At 39.9% G+C, this 15,574-nt stretch overlaps 1 protein-coding gene across 1 annotated transcript in view; it reads right to left on the bottom strand.

Moving 5' to 3' along the window:
- mboat2a (membrane bound O-acyltransferase domain containing 2a) overlaps positions 1 to 10,453 on the bottom strand; it is a 47,414-nt gene extending 36,961 nt beyond the window's left edge. Inside the window, exon 1 of the mRNA XM_046061811.1 lies at positions 9,665 to 10,453. Coding sequence (XP_045917767.1) covers positions 9,665 to 9,748 — 84 coding nt within the window. The 5' untranslated portion in view covers positions 9,749 to 10,453. The remainder of the gene's footprint in view (positions 1 to 9,664) is intronic.
- Positions 10,454 to 15,574: the final 5,121 nt, after the last annotated feature.

Here is a 15,574-nt window from a genome sequence, read left to right on the forward strand (position 1 = left end):
GACAACATCAATTTCCCCAATGGCCGCTGGAAGCAGTTTCATCTGAAGACATGTTCCCAATTTATGAGCGTGATTTACAGCTGGGAAGAGGCGTTAACGACGTGGGGTAGCACCTCACAAGATGCAGTTTGTTTGTAGGTACACACGCATGTTCCAAATCGTGTACCAGCTCTCTCTCATCATTTCACAACTCACGAGAGAGAGAACGAGTCCGAGATCTGAAACTGAAACAATTTAATTCAGTTGTTATTTCCTTGAGGCCTCTTTCAGTGTTAAAAACAGCTGCAGTAGCAGACATGCATACACGTGTGGTGGAAACTGATAAAAACTTAATTGACTGGAGTATGATAGCAACATGGCATCATGCAAATACAGTATGCAGCATGTTTGATACAGACAGAACTCACTCAATACATGGTTGTGTGCAACAAAAGCTGGGACCGGCTTTCTAACGACAGGGTGGCGACGACTGTCGTTAGAATGCCGTTTGTAGCGCAGGTGATCGGGTTCAAGGAAATCGATGGCAGAAGGCCCTGAGGAGTAAACATAGTTTATCAATTCCGCATTTAGGGGCCGAACTTTTCAGATGACAGCGCAACTGTGGTTAAGGATGATAGATACGCAGCTTGACTAGCATAGAGCCACTGAAAAGTAAGGTGACAAGAGACTTGGTGACTGTGTCAGAGTCTATCTGTTCCTGTGAAGGTGAATCAGCTTAATGCCGTTACTGGCTTACCTCAATGCAATTACAAGTGACAGTGCAAAGTCACACAAATTAATATTCATGTCCTCTCATTTATTGGATGCATCTCCTTCATCCCACTGGACTCCTGGCCAAGCACAGTGAATGAACCAGAAAGCAGAGTTCTGTAGAGAAATTATAGGCCTCAGCACCATGTTGACATGGACACTTGTGGACTGGCCTGAAATGTGAAAACGTGAGAGCTAACAAAATTCAGACTGAAAATACATTTGCAGAGACGGACTAACAACTATCAAAGTAAGAAACTCAGACACATGAACTGTGATGGCCCCATCATACCCAGAGGCAAATCTTCAAAGCTGGGCTTGCTTGTTTGCATACATTTTTTTTCTTTTTACAATCCACAACATCAGATGCTTGCTTGGCCTGTAATTCCAAGCTGTTAAAATGATTCCCTGAAAATATGTTCTCCGAGCTGACTATGGACTGTGCCATGCAAACATTAAACTGGTGCTCTAAGCCCAGAGTGCGGGCTTTTTTTTAAGCACAGAAACCCAATCCACCCCCATAACACCACACCATTACCAGTGTAACTAATGAGTTAGTAAGCTTAGTCATGTGGGCATCCACTTTTGATGTGACGCCAAGTACTTTAGAGTAAAGAGGGATGAGAGATGCACTGATTTCCCTGCATATCTACTGTAAATCTACAGTAAGTCAGCCTGCCTGTGTTTTGTTCGATCACAAGCACTGCAGAAGATACAGAAACCACTACTTTATTTCCCATAATGCTAATCAAATAATGCAGGCCTTTTAGTATAATGGCTTTACAATACAATGACAGCATTTATTGCTAGTAGAAAATTAACCCACACCCATGGCAGTCATAATCATGCTTTAACCATAACAATACAGAGAGCTGAAGGGAATATGGTGGAAGCTCCACTTTCCTTTTCCGTTCAGATCCGGAAGTTAAAAAAAAAAATCTCATTCACAATCTAATAGCTAAGTATCCAGCCTTGTCCTACAGCATGTCCTGTATGCTGTCCAAGTTTAGATAAGAATGGTAATTTAAAATGATCGTGCCCGTCTAGGGCTGGACAATAAAACAATAATTATCCTGATATAATTTTTTCCAACAACAATATAACAAATGTTCAATAAATATTCAATAAATGTTTGATTTTATTCACTTGAACTATACACGACTTAGGACTTAGTTGTTTTATAAAGACGTTTATTTTGGTGAGGAAAAAGGACTGAAAAAAGCTTTTACCTAATTTTACTCAAGCATATTTGTTGACAAATATATATTGTTTTTAATATTCTACCTCAGAATAGTGAAGTGATCCACTGTTTGTCATCAAGTGTTGACCAGCAAGAAGAGTTTAAACCACAGTTAATCATCAGGTTTCTTCAACTTTCACTCACAAGCAAAAATCACCCTTTAAATTCGAAAGAAATAACGATTTCATACTTATCGTGATAATTATCGATATCGAACACTATGAAACTTTTAATCTTGATAACATTTTTGGCCATATTGTCCAGCCCTATATCCTTCTATGCTTATGTTTTTTTAGCTGCCTTTAACAAACACCACTTCCCATAACCCCTAGACCATCATGGGTTAAAAATTGCTGCTAGAAAAAAGAGGCGAGATCAGACAAGCCTGTAATAACAACAGGGCAAAGAGGACTGACTGCTGCAGAAGTTATAAGCTAGCACAGATTACAGCAACAAAATTGGAAGAGAGCGCGTTGGAGAATGACGTAAATACACGCACTGCCACGTTGAATCATTTTCAAGGCCGTTGTAGTTTTCGTATCCTAACAAAGGTTAGGTTGGTTGAAGTCAGGACTTCAGCTATCGGTTAAGTAGCAGACTCATCTAGAATAAAGGCAAAATTGTGCATACTACCAAAGTTTGCATTAAAAGCTTTAAGGAGGCACTAGATGTGTACTCATTCAAACCTATAGCAAATTTATCTACTCTAATATTATGTAATGAATGTTAAACAGTCAATATAGGTTATTTGTCTTTTTTTCAAAGTCAAGTATTACACAGTGCTATTTGTGCTGGGTAAACATGTGTATTGGCCGTCTGACAGTATCCCTGGCTCTTCTTCTGTGGTCAATTCTTCTACTTCTTGTGGATTAAATGTCATGCCACACAACCACTCAGTAATGTTAACAACAGAGCAAAGTCTTTCCATATTCCCCAGGAGAAATCATGCATGCTTGTGTTGATCATGCACAATAATAACGGCAGCAGCCAGCAGCACTCCCTTAGAGAGGAAGAGAGAAATCAATTGGGTGGATAACTCCCAGAGGGCAGCCAATTAAAGACAAAGGGGAGGTAGAAAACCTCTGACAAGACCCAATGGCTTAAAAGTAAGACCAGCAGTCCCAAGGCAGGAAGCCTTTGGGACTCAGTCAGCAGTAGGGGATCTTAGAGGAAAGCCAAGTTGAGATTCTTAAGGCAAAGCTCCCCAAACCCTTATGACCATTCCACCAAATCCACTTATTAAAGGAAAATGTTATGTTAGTGCTAATAAGATAAATATCCTGATTTTTTTCTAAAGATCCAGAGATATTAGAAAGAACTCCAGTAATGGCCGGTCGCTATTAAATGTACTGTCAAACTTCAGTTAAACTCATCGGCCTAGCCATGTTAAAGTGTTAGACTTGTGTCACTGATAGCAGGGAACTGTCACCATGTGGCCTCAGAGGCCTACAGTACAATAGCCTGGTGGAAAATGCAGCAGCAACAACAAAAGAAGGCTTGTTATCATGATAAAAGACGTGGCCGTTAACTGTGACAAACTGCAATCCAATTTGTCACATAAACAGAAGACTGATTGTACAGCTGGGCAGCGAGCCTTTTGTGACCACAGGACACACACAAGTCTGTACAGTGCTGTAAGACTGCATCTTTACATAAGACATTGTTGGTACACTTATGATTGATCAGCTACAACGCCAGCACGTTGGCTGTTTATTCCTCAACAGAAGAAATAAAATTCTGCTAGTCTGAGATAAAATAGCAAAGCTGGAACTGATATTTCCTTTTGTTTTGTCATGTAATCGTGGGGGTGGTGATGGTGCATAGATAAGATGCTTGCCTTTGGTGTGGGAGACCAGGGTTCAATTCCCACTGTGAGACATCCACCATTGTGTCCTTGAGTAGGACACTTAACCCCTAGTTGCTCCAGAGGCGTGCGACCTCTGACATAAATAGCTTAGTAAGTCGCTTTGGATAAAAGCGTCAGATAAATGTAATCATGGGACACAAGAGAGAGCAATGCGTCATCTAACGTGCTGTTTTCCTTATTAACAAAACAGAAAAACACTTTGGGTTATGCTATAGATTTCAGAATGTGACTGATGTTTAAGGGTGAGTGGGGTACAGTTTGTCAGATGTGATGTCATTCAACTGCATTGTTCTTTACAGTATAACCATGTATATTTAACACAAGTCAAGCCAGTAATGGTTTTAGATTAGATTTTCTGTCATTTAGGATGGGAGAAACGTGATAACATTTAGAAAGGACGATGGTGACTGAGGAAAGTTAGGACTTTTTCAACACCTTCCCAAAACACACAAGGGGGAACATCCGCTAACGCCTGCAGACATTATTTATCAGCCTTGTGAGTACAGGCATCGGCCAATGCCAGTTATCTCAAAATGCCAGATATTGGCTAATTGTAAGGGCACAAAGCAATCAATTTATTAGGATGCAAGACAATGAAGAGCTGCACAAACAAGCGGCAAGTTGTTAAGATTCATTGTATATGTGTGGAAAGGCCAGTAAAGGGATTCATCAGCAGCCCAGCTGAGCATATTGAAACAGCTGCCGCTGTGGAGGGACTTCACAGCTGATACTACAGCCTGAAGAGTAACAAAAGTCCCTTCTCAGAGGTAGCACACTGTTAAGAATCACCCAACACTTGATAACTACAAAACAATTATGAGACTGTGTCAACTGGTTTTCAAATTTCAGACTGAAAGTGCATTATTGAGGAAAACCCAGTAACTCTGTCTCTAATCAGCCACCTGTTTACTGGTTACCACTTAGTATTTATTTATTCACCATTCTCTATTTCAGTGCTGTTCATACTATGTCATTGTATATACTGTATACCAATACACCTACCTCAGGTCATAGGTCTTATTTATTTTTCCCAGCATCCTTTGCACTATGCTCCATCACACTGTGTACATGTGTACACGCATGCATGTATGTGTACCTGTATATCATATCCACCTTCTACATGTACATGAGAATAATAGTTTACTCTTGCATCCTTTGCACTCTGATCACTGCACTATTTGTCAATATGTCTATATTGTTTTGTTCATAGTGTGTATATTAGTGTTGTCTATACTGTAGTTTGTGTCTGATTTTATTTTATTATTATTTTATTATTGTGTTATGGTATTTTTGTATGAGTAAGCACATCATGAGCAATGTACAATCATGAGCAATAAACTGATTCTGATTCTAAAAAACAAAACTGGGCCTGGAAACTTATCTTGTGGTACACCACAAATGACGTAAGCACGAAAACCATACTGCTTGGATACTGACATGCAACACTGACAGCAAATGTTCCACCCAAGAGATTGGACCCGATTCAGTTACAAGAACCCCCGGAAAATGCTAGCTAATCTGCAAGGCAGCTGTGCTTCATTGTGTGGATGTGTAAACGGTTATGCCAAATCCTAAAGGGACTGAGATAGATCAATACCCAGCATCCTGGTGGTGAGTCCAGTGGATATAAGAAAGTCTACAGCGCTGTCACAACAAGTGGATGTTTAAGCTAGGGGTGGAGGGAGGCCAGATGAGATGTAGTAAAATGCCAAGGGTTTTCTTGATGAATACTTTCAGGTCAACGTCTTCAAGAGCAGCACTTCATACTTGATATGGCCTTCACTGCACAAGGTTTATGGCAAACAAGATGAAAACAGTTAAATACAAACATATCTGGGGCAGACAAAGCTTGGGATCAGGATGTGTAATTTGTGTTTTAAAAAAAAAAAAGAAGAAAAAAAAAAACACTTTTCATACAAGCACCCCTGAACCAGAGTGGGTGAACATAGTGTTTGTGTGTGGGTGCACAAAAAAATGCAGTAGGAGGAATTAGTCAAGGTAGTAACAGCATGTTAGTGAGAGGGGACAGGCTGTGTGTGATGGAGAGAGAAAGAAAGGGAGAGAAGAAGAGAGAATGAGTGTCAATTCAGATTTCACAACTCCCATTATAGCTCTGACACAGGCCAGTGCAGAGGTCTGTCTCTCCCATGCGATGCATACAGTCCTAACAACACACAGGGAAGGGCCACACTATAGCAGCTTCAAATCAGTGTCAATGTCTGTGGGCTGCACAGATCATATTGTATCTGAGTGGCTGCATTGATTTTCATGGTGTTGACAGCGGCCTTGGCACAGTAGGGCAACCAGTTGGCTGGATGCTAACAAACCACATTGACACAAGGGTGACACCTGTCCAGCACAGTAGTGTGGGCCATGATAATGAAATATTATGTGACCCATTTGTTTATGCAATTATTTCTTACTTGGGCAGTATTCTTTCAAACAGTGAGAAAGAACAAAGAATAGCCAGATGTGCCAATCCCTAAGAGTCAATTCAAATGTTTCAATAAACAAATACATGACACAGTGGATGGTTTTCTCATTTCCTGCATTACAACTAGACTTCCTCTGCACTAAGGCAAAGGGCTTGGAAACTATCCAAGTATACAATTAGCTGTACAAAGTGTAAACAATATAGTTATGATTGACAATTGTGATCCCAGGGTCATGGAAATGATCAAAATAAGCAATGTAGTTAATAACTAAACTGTAATGATCTTAGTAATGTAAAACTGTGGGGTGGAACAAGCAGCAACTTCTAGGGCAGTGGTTCTCAAAGTGGGGTCCAGGGACCCGCAGCGGTCTTTAGGTGGACCCAGATGGTCACCAGCAAAAAGGGGAATCATTGTTTTTCCTTTTAATTACATCCATAAGTAACACAATAAACAGAATGTATGTCTACTTGGGTCATAGGTTTCATACACTTAATGTGAACAAACATCTAAAAGCCAAAAATCCTACCACCCTGGGACAAATGGGGTCTGTGATCTAATTTGTGTCAGTTTAGGGGTCCTTGATGTGAAAAAGTTGGGGAATGGTTTTCATTCTCTGTAGCTATTCTCCCTGTATTTGACAACTGTTTTTATTTAACTTACCTGTTTAAATCATAATAAGGCTTAAAGTTATGAATAATTAAGGCTGTGGCCGCTTTGAGTGACAGGTGGCTAGCCGCTAGCTGTCTGCTAGTTCCACTGACGCTCCATATCTTTGCCTATTTTTGGATTAGCTGGGAGCTAGGCAAGTTCGGGCACTGCCAAGATGGCGAAGGACGGGACTACCACAATGAGCTTCACAATCGCTCTTCAGAAACCTATGGGGGACGTCACACAGACTACATCCATGTTTTATCTGTGGCATGCACTCATGCTAAATACTGCAGGTTAAAAGGCAATAAAATCCATTTTGAAAACACAAGTGTGACCTCACATAAGTTTTGGACGTCCTTTGAGAGAAGTGATATATATATATATATATATATAAATAATGTACATACATACGCAGCATACACATTTTGTAATGTCCCTGGGATCGTCATATCGTTTCACTGATACTTATTGTTTCACTTAGAGGCACACGCAGTATGAAGGCTCTTGAACTCCTTTCCAAGTTCAGCGAATGTTTTTATGATACAGAACAGATGATCTATTAAACAGTGAGTTGCTGCCCTGCAACATTCCTTGCAGAGGCTGGGGAATTTTAGGGTGGATAGAGACAATAAACAGTCAATAGCAGTCTGCCCATGCAGGTATGGAGGATGACAGATGTTCAGATTGGTTTGCTGTTTGAACCGCAGCAAGACAAGGAGTTGGAGATTAGTCACATGGCTTGGTAGCTGTGTATGTGGTCAAGTGTGAGAAGAGCGAGTCATGAGTACAAACAAGTGATCCAAACAGCAAACCTATGCCAGCATAAGAAGAAAAAAGTATATTTTTTGGAGTCCATTTGTGAATCTATTGTTGATCAATACAAGAAATAATTATTCATACTTGAAAAATAGTGAATGTGTTGCGTGGTGGATAATGGCAATTAAGGGACATGACAATGCAATAGTTATTGCACTGTCATGTCCACCATATAAAAACAATCAAAAGTGTAGTTGGAGGAAACCACTGTAGTTAACATGGGATGTTTCAAACTTTCCTCAGACAAGCCACAAATCATAGTATGATCAACAGCTGATCAAACAGCAGAAAAAGAGAAGCAACTGGTATTTGTCCTTAGAAGCATGTCTAACAAATCCTGAGTGTCTTGTCCGTGCTGGCGTGATTGCGTGCTTCCAAACACAACCACATTGTTATGAAAATTTGCTTTGCATAATACTCACCATGTGTGATGGTGTAGGTGTGGCGCTTGTGATTGTGAAAGAGTTTACAATGCAAACATTTGCACACATGCAATGAATTCCACTTCCCACAATTCCAGACTAACCACAACTACAGTGGTTACCCCATCCATTTCAGTGCAATATGAAGACTGACAGGAAAGGTCAAGTGTCCTCTCTCACTACAGATGAGCAATGATGACCAGCAAAGTCATCAGCGATGTGCCTTAACAAACACCACATCTTTTCTTAAGTCTCCTTTGACCTGGTTTAGGTTTGTAAGTGTAAAACTGGATGAGTTGCGGTTCCTAAAGTTATGAACTTCTAAATGTTTTTTCCTCATAACAACATCTGAATTGCATGGCTTACTCCCAACTAGATATAGTGCTGAAGGTAGCTGTGAACTGAAGGACCACAGAACAACCATATTAGAATCATAGCAAATCCAAAATCTCATTTCACCCCAAATAGATTAATTAACAAGTTCCCAACATTTTTCCAGCTCAATAATTTCCTTCCATAAAACTACATGTTGTTGTGTTTCTTTGCAATGAGAAAACTGCTACAATAGGGCAGCTTAGTCATTGTGGTCTAAATACACACTTGGGCTAACTTTTAAGTAAATGAAGTGTAACTAGTTAATCCAGATTATACTGGTTATCCCATGGAAAGCAGATCAAAGAGATCTGAGGGGTAGGAGCGTGCCCTATCCTAAAGGTTCACGATGTGTCAGTATAAGTTTAATATTAATATAAACATCCATATCATGACAATGTAGAGACGTCAATAAGGTTACACACTGCAACAACCAGCATGGCTATAAGTGAAGGTAACATTTTCTACCAACTCCACGGTGGTGTAGTCTGCTCCAAAGAGGGGAGCAACTTCAGCAGCGTGGAAGTGGGTTGGTTACAAAAGTACAAAATGTTCAACAAACAATGGTAATGTGTAAACAGTGCAAAAAGACTATAAAAACAAAAAGGGGGCAATACAACAAACTTATTTCACCACCTCAAGCAGAAGCACCCAGTTGGGTAATTTAGAAGGAGTCCCTAGCTCTTCAGTTTAAGTTCTAAAGACAAAATATTTTTCAGTTTGTTGTCATTTAGTCATGAATATCATTATGGTGAAAAAAACCCTGAAATATCGTGGTATTATTTTAGGGCCATATCGGAAGCCAGTTTGGGAAAAACTGGGCTCCAGCCATCAAAGGGGAGAGACAAAACGCATTAACTAGCTGTAATCTAGCTTGGCATGGGACTTGCTGACGGTGACAGTGAAACACCAACATGTTGTGCCCTCATGTTCAATAAATACGGATTGTATAAAGGCTACGCTAACGTTTAGGAAGAATATAGCGCTGCGTATCATCAGCCTCTGCTAACGGTTTATGTAGATATGCTAGCTAACTATTTAAAAATGCTGTGTAAAACATTATCAACTCAGACGGTTCATGTGTCGATATTTTCTCCATCCAAAAACATACCTGGTCAAGAGGGAGATTGATAATGTCGCTGATTGGCTGCAACAAAGTGGACCCAGTACATGATGCTGTCGTTTGGGTAGCCATGCTTTATCGGTGTCCGTAAATCCTTTCTGTCTCCTTCCTCCGGTTCACTTCACTACCCCTCAGTTGCAGCTCCGATGATAAACACACGGCTGCTGCTGCTGCTGCTGCTGTTGTTGCGACGTGCTAGACGGCTGTCATCCACCACACTCATCCAGCAAAGAGTACAAAACAAAGACGAGATTCACATCTTGACCACTTCCGCTTTCGTCTAACGCCAGTTAAGCACACAAAGCGTCGTATTTTTTAGCTGGGAGTCGGAGAGAGCTTCCCCACATTTGGCGTTTTTACTACTGTGTGGTACATGTATTTGTATTTCAATTAGGCTAAGGTTTTAAGGTTTTAGCTGCCTACTCCACTGACAAAAACTTTTAAACAGACATACAAAATGTCTCGTTTTCAGAGCTACTCGAAAAGGTTGCTCCTGTTGTGTGCTGGCTAACCTCTTCTGTGCCTATTCATCCATTTTTTCTAATAGTTGTACGCTCTCCAAAGGAGGACAATGGTTACTATTTAGTAGAGTAGGACGTGAACCATCTTGATAGCAGAGTATCTCTTACGACGATGAAAGTGGCAAGTGAAGAGATGGCGGCCCAGCCCTCCGTAATAACTATCTATTTTGACCTATCGCATGGAGAAAGGGAAGTCCATCAGCCAATACAGTTTTGTATATGGGTGGGGGAGCTTGAGTTACAGCTTTCAGGGCAAATTGAATTTGAACTGAACAGCGTTGCATTTCGTCCCCACCCCTCCCACATTTATAGCATTCCACACAGGAAGGCGAATGACGTAAGAGGGGGCATTTGGCAGGATTCATTTGAGGCAACGACTACAATAAGGCCAGTGGTGGTTGCTTAAACAGCGAGCCCTGCATTTGCACGAATGTACCTTCACTGGTATCTTTCGGCTGCATAGAAGGAAGAGTTGAACAGCTCTTTCTAAATGGTGACCGCACTGACACACCTTTGACACTGTGCAAACACTTTACAAGCTGTAAATGGACATAGGCTACAGCCACACGTTTTGCTTCACAACAAGAGATAGTTTGTCAATAGACCATAGGACACCAATGTATCCTAATTTAGCCAGTAAAGAGTAGTTGCTTTAATTTTTATGCCATTACATTCTTGAATATTTTTCAAATGTACATAGGTTGGCTGTGAGAGAAGAACCAAAAGAAACGTAAAAATAATACTGCACATTTGCATGATATTGATTGCACTGCATCATGAAGTTGCAATGAAGATAATGCATCTAAAGGTGAACGATAATTATGATTGTGTATGAAAATTACTTTTGCTATCAATTAAACAGTTATTAGTCGCCTGAATTGTTACACAATAGCGTTTTCTTCTTCTTCACTATCTATCAGCCCCACCTAGTGGTTTACAGGGATTTCCCCCAGAACCGTAATTAGATAATGTTTAATAAATACATACATTTTATTTCCTTAATAAAACAGGTGAAGGAAATATTTAAGAAAGCATTAAAAATGTAGACCATACACAGATGTATGTTATGACATATTCATAATTCATCAAACTATATGTACAGATTTTTAGGTTTGAACTTTCAGTATGATGCATTTTTCTAACCATAAACTCTTCACCATTCTTCTGAATTTGTGATCATGCTCTGTAATTATATATTTTTTTTCACTGAAATAATCTAGTTATGTTTTATTTTAATAAGGTTTGCAACAAGACACAGTAACCAATAGAGGGCAGCACTTACAAATCAATGACAACTCATCTGACTTTGCAACGTTCCACTGTTGTCAATTCAGGGCAGCAAGTTCCTGCAACATTAGAAATGTTCAGAAGTATGTGCAGTGCTAAAGTGGAAAGGTATTTGAATTGAGACAGAAAGATGTGTGCTGTCACTAAGTCATTGTTGGTATATGCTTTTCATCAGCGAAAGAATCACTTTATAAAGAGATCTAAATGTAGATGGATTTTTCATAGCGACACTGGTACAAGGACATTTAGTCTTAAATATATATATTTAATTTTTATACAAATACACCCAAAAAGAGATACTGCTAGGCAATTAAACTATACATATCAATCCACCTTATATATGGTACAGTAGAGTATACAATAAGGCTACACTATTTTCCTCATATTTTTTTTCTAAAACTTCTCTCATAGGAACATTATCATGGTTCTATGCGACCGCTGTACTCCTTAGTAATGGTTATCATGAAGAGCATCAGCTCAGGGATGAGGATGCACAGTAAAAAAAAATGTCATGCATAATATTGGTCAGATAAATTACAAGTTGGATTCTAAGTTGGATAGAAAGCAAGACGCCCTAGAGAACCTAATTTTAATTTAATTGGCCGCTGTGTACGTGGAAGTCTTTGATCCATCAGCACATGCTACGAATGATATGAACAGGCTATACTCCAGTGAATGACTGCAGAGATAGGGAGCCGAGAGGAGAGACGAAGAAGAATGAAGAGCAGAGGCAGGGGAGCACTAAACAGTAAAGACCTTCAGGTGCCCCCCTGACAGACCAGGATCCAGTTATTACGTCAGAGCTCTTTTTAAGTCTGAGTAGGGGGAGGAAGAGGGTCAAAATGGAGGAAGAAGTGGAGCTCAACGAACCATCTAGATTAGCAAATGAGCTGCAGCAAGGCAGGGCTTTAACCAGCGCAACTTAGTGGAAGTGATTCCTTGACAAGTGGCTGATGTATGAGCGCTTGAATTACATTAAATGGCATGAAATGGATTTTCAATAAGATGTTCGCTACTGCAATACAAACATTTGCTAATTTGCATGCTAAGACGCATGATATATTTTGTTATTAATGTGACCACAGTTATAGAAATGTGATGATGATAATAGATGGCTGGGGAGAAGACTCCTAATACATTAAACTCCTAACTCCCATCATGTTTTATCAGATTTTTCTGATTAAGTTCAGCTCTGCTCAGTTGTTATAATTTGAGACACAGATCTGTGTGGTGTACTCCTAAACCAGGCAACACAAGACCGTGAAGGGAACTCACCTGCTTATGTGTGATAATTAATGTCTTTCATTTCACAGTAAGGTCTGTGTGTCTCTCAGGAATGCCCTTGTTTATTTGGATTATGTTTTCTCACGAACAGCCTGTGCTTTTTGCAGCACTCACACACCTTTTTGTTCCTTACAGTTGCATGCATTTTTAGTGCTTTTAGTCCCAGTGGTAATAGAACCTGTGTTTGACCATCACAGCAATACTCTGCTTTACTGTAATTGTGCTTTCTGTTTGGGCTTTTGTTTTAAAAGAGATTGTGTCAAAACCTTCAGCATTTTGCTCTGAAGCAATACATTTTACTGAGTGACTCAGCGCATATTGTTTGTTTATGTATGTGTGTGTGTGTGCCTGCAAGGGATGGGCATATTAAATTATTTAACAATTGCTGGTGTATCCCAGGGTTTTTTGAGCCTGCACATCATATTGACTGCAAAAAGGATTCCATCAAATGTTAAAGAAAAGCTGGCTGAGCAAAAACACTCTTTTGGCCACAGTAAGATTACATCTGAGAGCAGGGAGTTTAATGATTATTTTTTAACTGCAATGAATTGTCAATGAATAGATAAAACATTTCAATTATTTGAAAGCCTGCGAGACTGGAGACGTAAGTACTTTTATTATTATAGGTTATTTATTTATGCCAAGTGACTCAGGAAGTCCCTTCTCTATCCCTCAATGAACTACATGCTCTCTGTAACACTCACCATGCCCTTCATGTACTACAGCGCTTCTATAATCGCCATTAATCATTCATAACTACATAAAGACAGAGAGCGAGTATTACATTAAGACCGGCAGACGGCTGACAGAGCTGCACTGCATTCATGTCACAGCACTCAGCTACGTATTTGTTCTTCTCCTCAATGATATCCAATTAAACCCACAATCACGAAGAGAGAGACACAGTTCGTTAAGTTGGCATCGTCATGGCAACCCCATCCCCTTCCTCGTTGCCTTTCTTACAGGCTAATACTGAGCCTAAAGTGCATGGGGTTTAGAGGAGAGAAAAGAGACGGTGAGAACGAGCAGGGTGAGACAAAGCCTCTGCTAATCTATTTAAAAGGCTGTAGCATCATGTGAATGGTGGATGAGTTACTGGAGTTCCCACTCATTCACAATGAAGGCCAGGCAGCTCACAAGTGTGCACATGTGTTATAACTTTGCATTTATTCTTCTCTTTCCTTTTCTTGTTTTTTTTCTCCTCCAAAAGTACTCCCTGCCATGGTGTGACTGACATTTGTTTACAAGCGAAGTTGTATGTATGATCTGTATTGTGGTGATAAAGTCCATAAGCTCCTTATATAGTCAGTAGTTCATGTTTTGAACTCGAGCTCGTTCCTCTAGGGACATGCAGCCTTTCTCTTTACAAATCAAACAGGAAGTGTCTTTGTGTTTGGGGGGTCAGGCCAGAGTCTCTGGACGAGGTTTCTTAAAATAAAACCACAGTTCACAGAGATGGACATGTGCTGTTTATTTTCCACAACAACCCGTTATATCCAAGAATCATGTTATGATTCTTGTCTTTCCCCCTCTCCCCTCTTTTCCTCTACATCTTGGTTTAGCAATGGCTGCAGAAATCTTACTTAGCCTGCATAATGTCGGCCATTTTCAGTGGTTCTGCGATCCCAGTGGGATTACTCCAGGAGCACATTATCATTATCACTCAAAATAGTCCAGCAGCAGTACAACCTGCAGGAATGAATGTGTTGTTGCTAATTTTACAATCCATAAACAGTGTTACCCAATCAATATGTGCATGCTCACTGACAAATCCCAAAAATAAAAAAATACAAGACATATACTTATATTACTCTACATTAATAATGAATAAATGCTCTCCATTGCGTTTTGCTTGGTTGACAACATTGACAACCGGAGAGTAGTTGAGTTGAGTTACAGGAGTAATACCCCAAATCAGTTAGTATCCCCAGCAAAAGTGCAAAAACACACACCCATCCTTTCCACAAAGTGTGGAGTGAAATCCGTAACCACCATCTATTTCAGTAGCAGAAACATGAGCTTTCTCAGCTCATTGTTTCATTTTCTCCCCACACTTAGCTGAAGGGCGGGGCAATCATTCATTTTCCCTCACTTACAGCACGACCTTCTGTGTCCTAACGCCTTACTCCTCCTTTCTGTCTGTTTCTCTGCTTTGTTCTGCCTTTGTCAAGCTCTTTCAATTAAGAGAAACAATATCGTTGCCTTTTTCAGTAAAATATGTTCTTAGATCAAAAAGTGTGATGTTTACATTCCCAAACAGGGAGAGCAAAGAGCTTGATTTCCAGTCAGCTCTTCCTTTTTATCTGTGTCAGTTGTTTCTGGCAACAAATGCACAAAACACACAGCTGATTTTTGAAATGTAACATCATAGACAATTTCGGAGATTAGTTTTCTTGTTTTATCCAGATCTGGATTAGATGAAAGTCGCTTTGTGGCCAGCACGCCAAAGTTTGGCAGCACTGCATAAACCAATGCAGCATGCAAAGTGGACGCACAATAGAGGCTGCAGGGGAGGGAAAGAATGGGAGTGTAAATGGGAGGGAGAGTAGCAGAATTTAAGGAGGTTTTACACTTTTACATGTTGTTACAGGTCAATATGAATTTTTCATATATAATTATATAGACATGGATTCAGTGCCACAAGAAACACTCACTATGAATATTGTGAAATGATTTGTTTTCATTAATTTAAGGAATTGTTCAACAGTTTGGGAAATACACTTATTTACTTATTACCAAGAGTTAAATGAGAAGACTGATAACACTATAATGTCTGCATGGTAAATCTGAAGCCACATGAGGTTAG

This window comes from Micropterus dolomieu, linkage group LG11 (assembly GCF_021292245.1).
Source record: "Micropterus dolomieu isolate WLL.071019.BEF.003 ecotype Adirondacks linkage group LG11, ASM2129224v1, whole genome shotgun sequence".
Taxonomy (NCBI): domain Eukaryota; kingdom Metazoa; phylum Chordata; class Actinopteri; order Centrarchiformes; family Centrarchidae; genus Micropterus; species Micropterus dolomieu.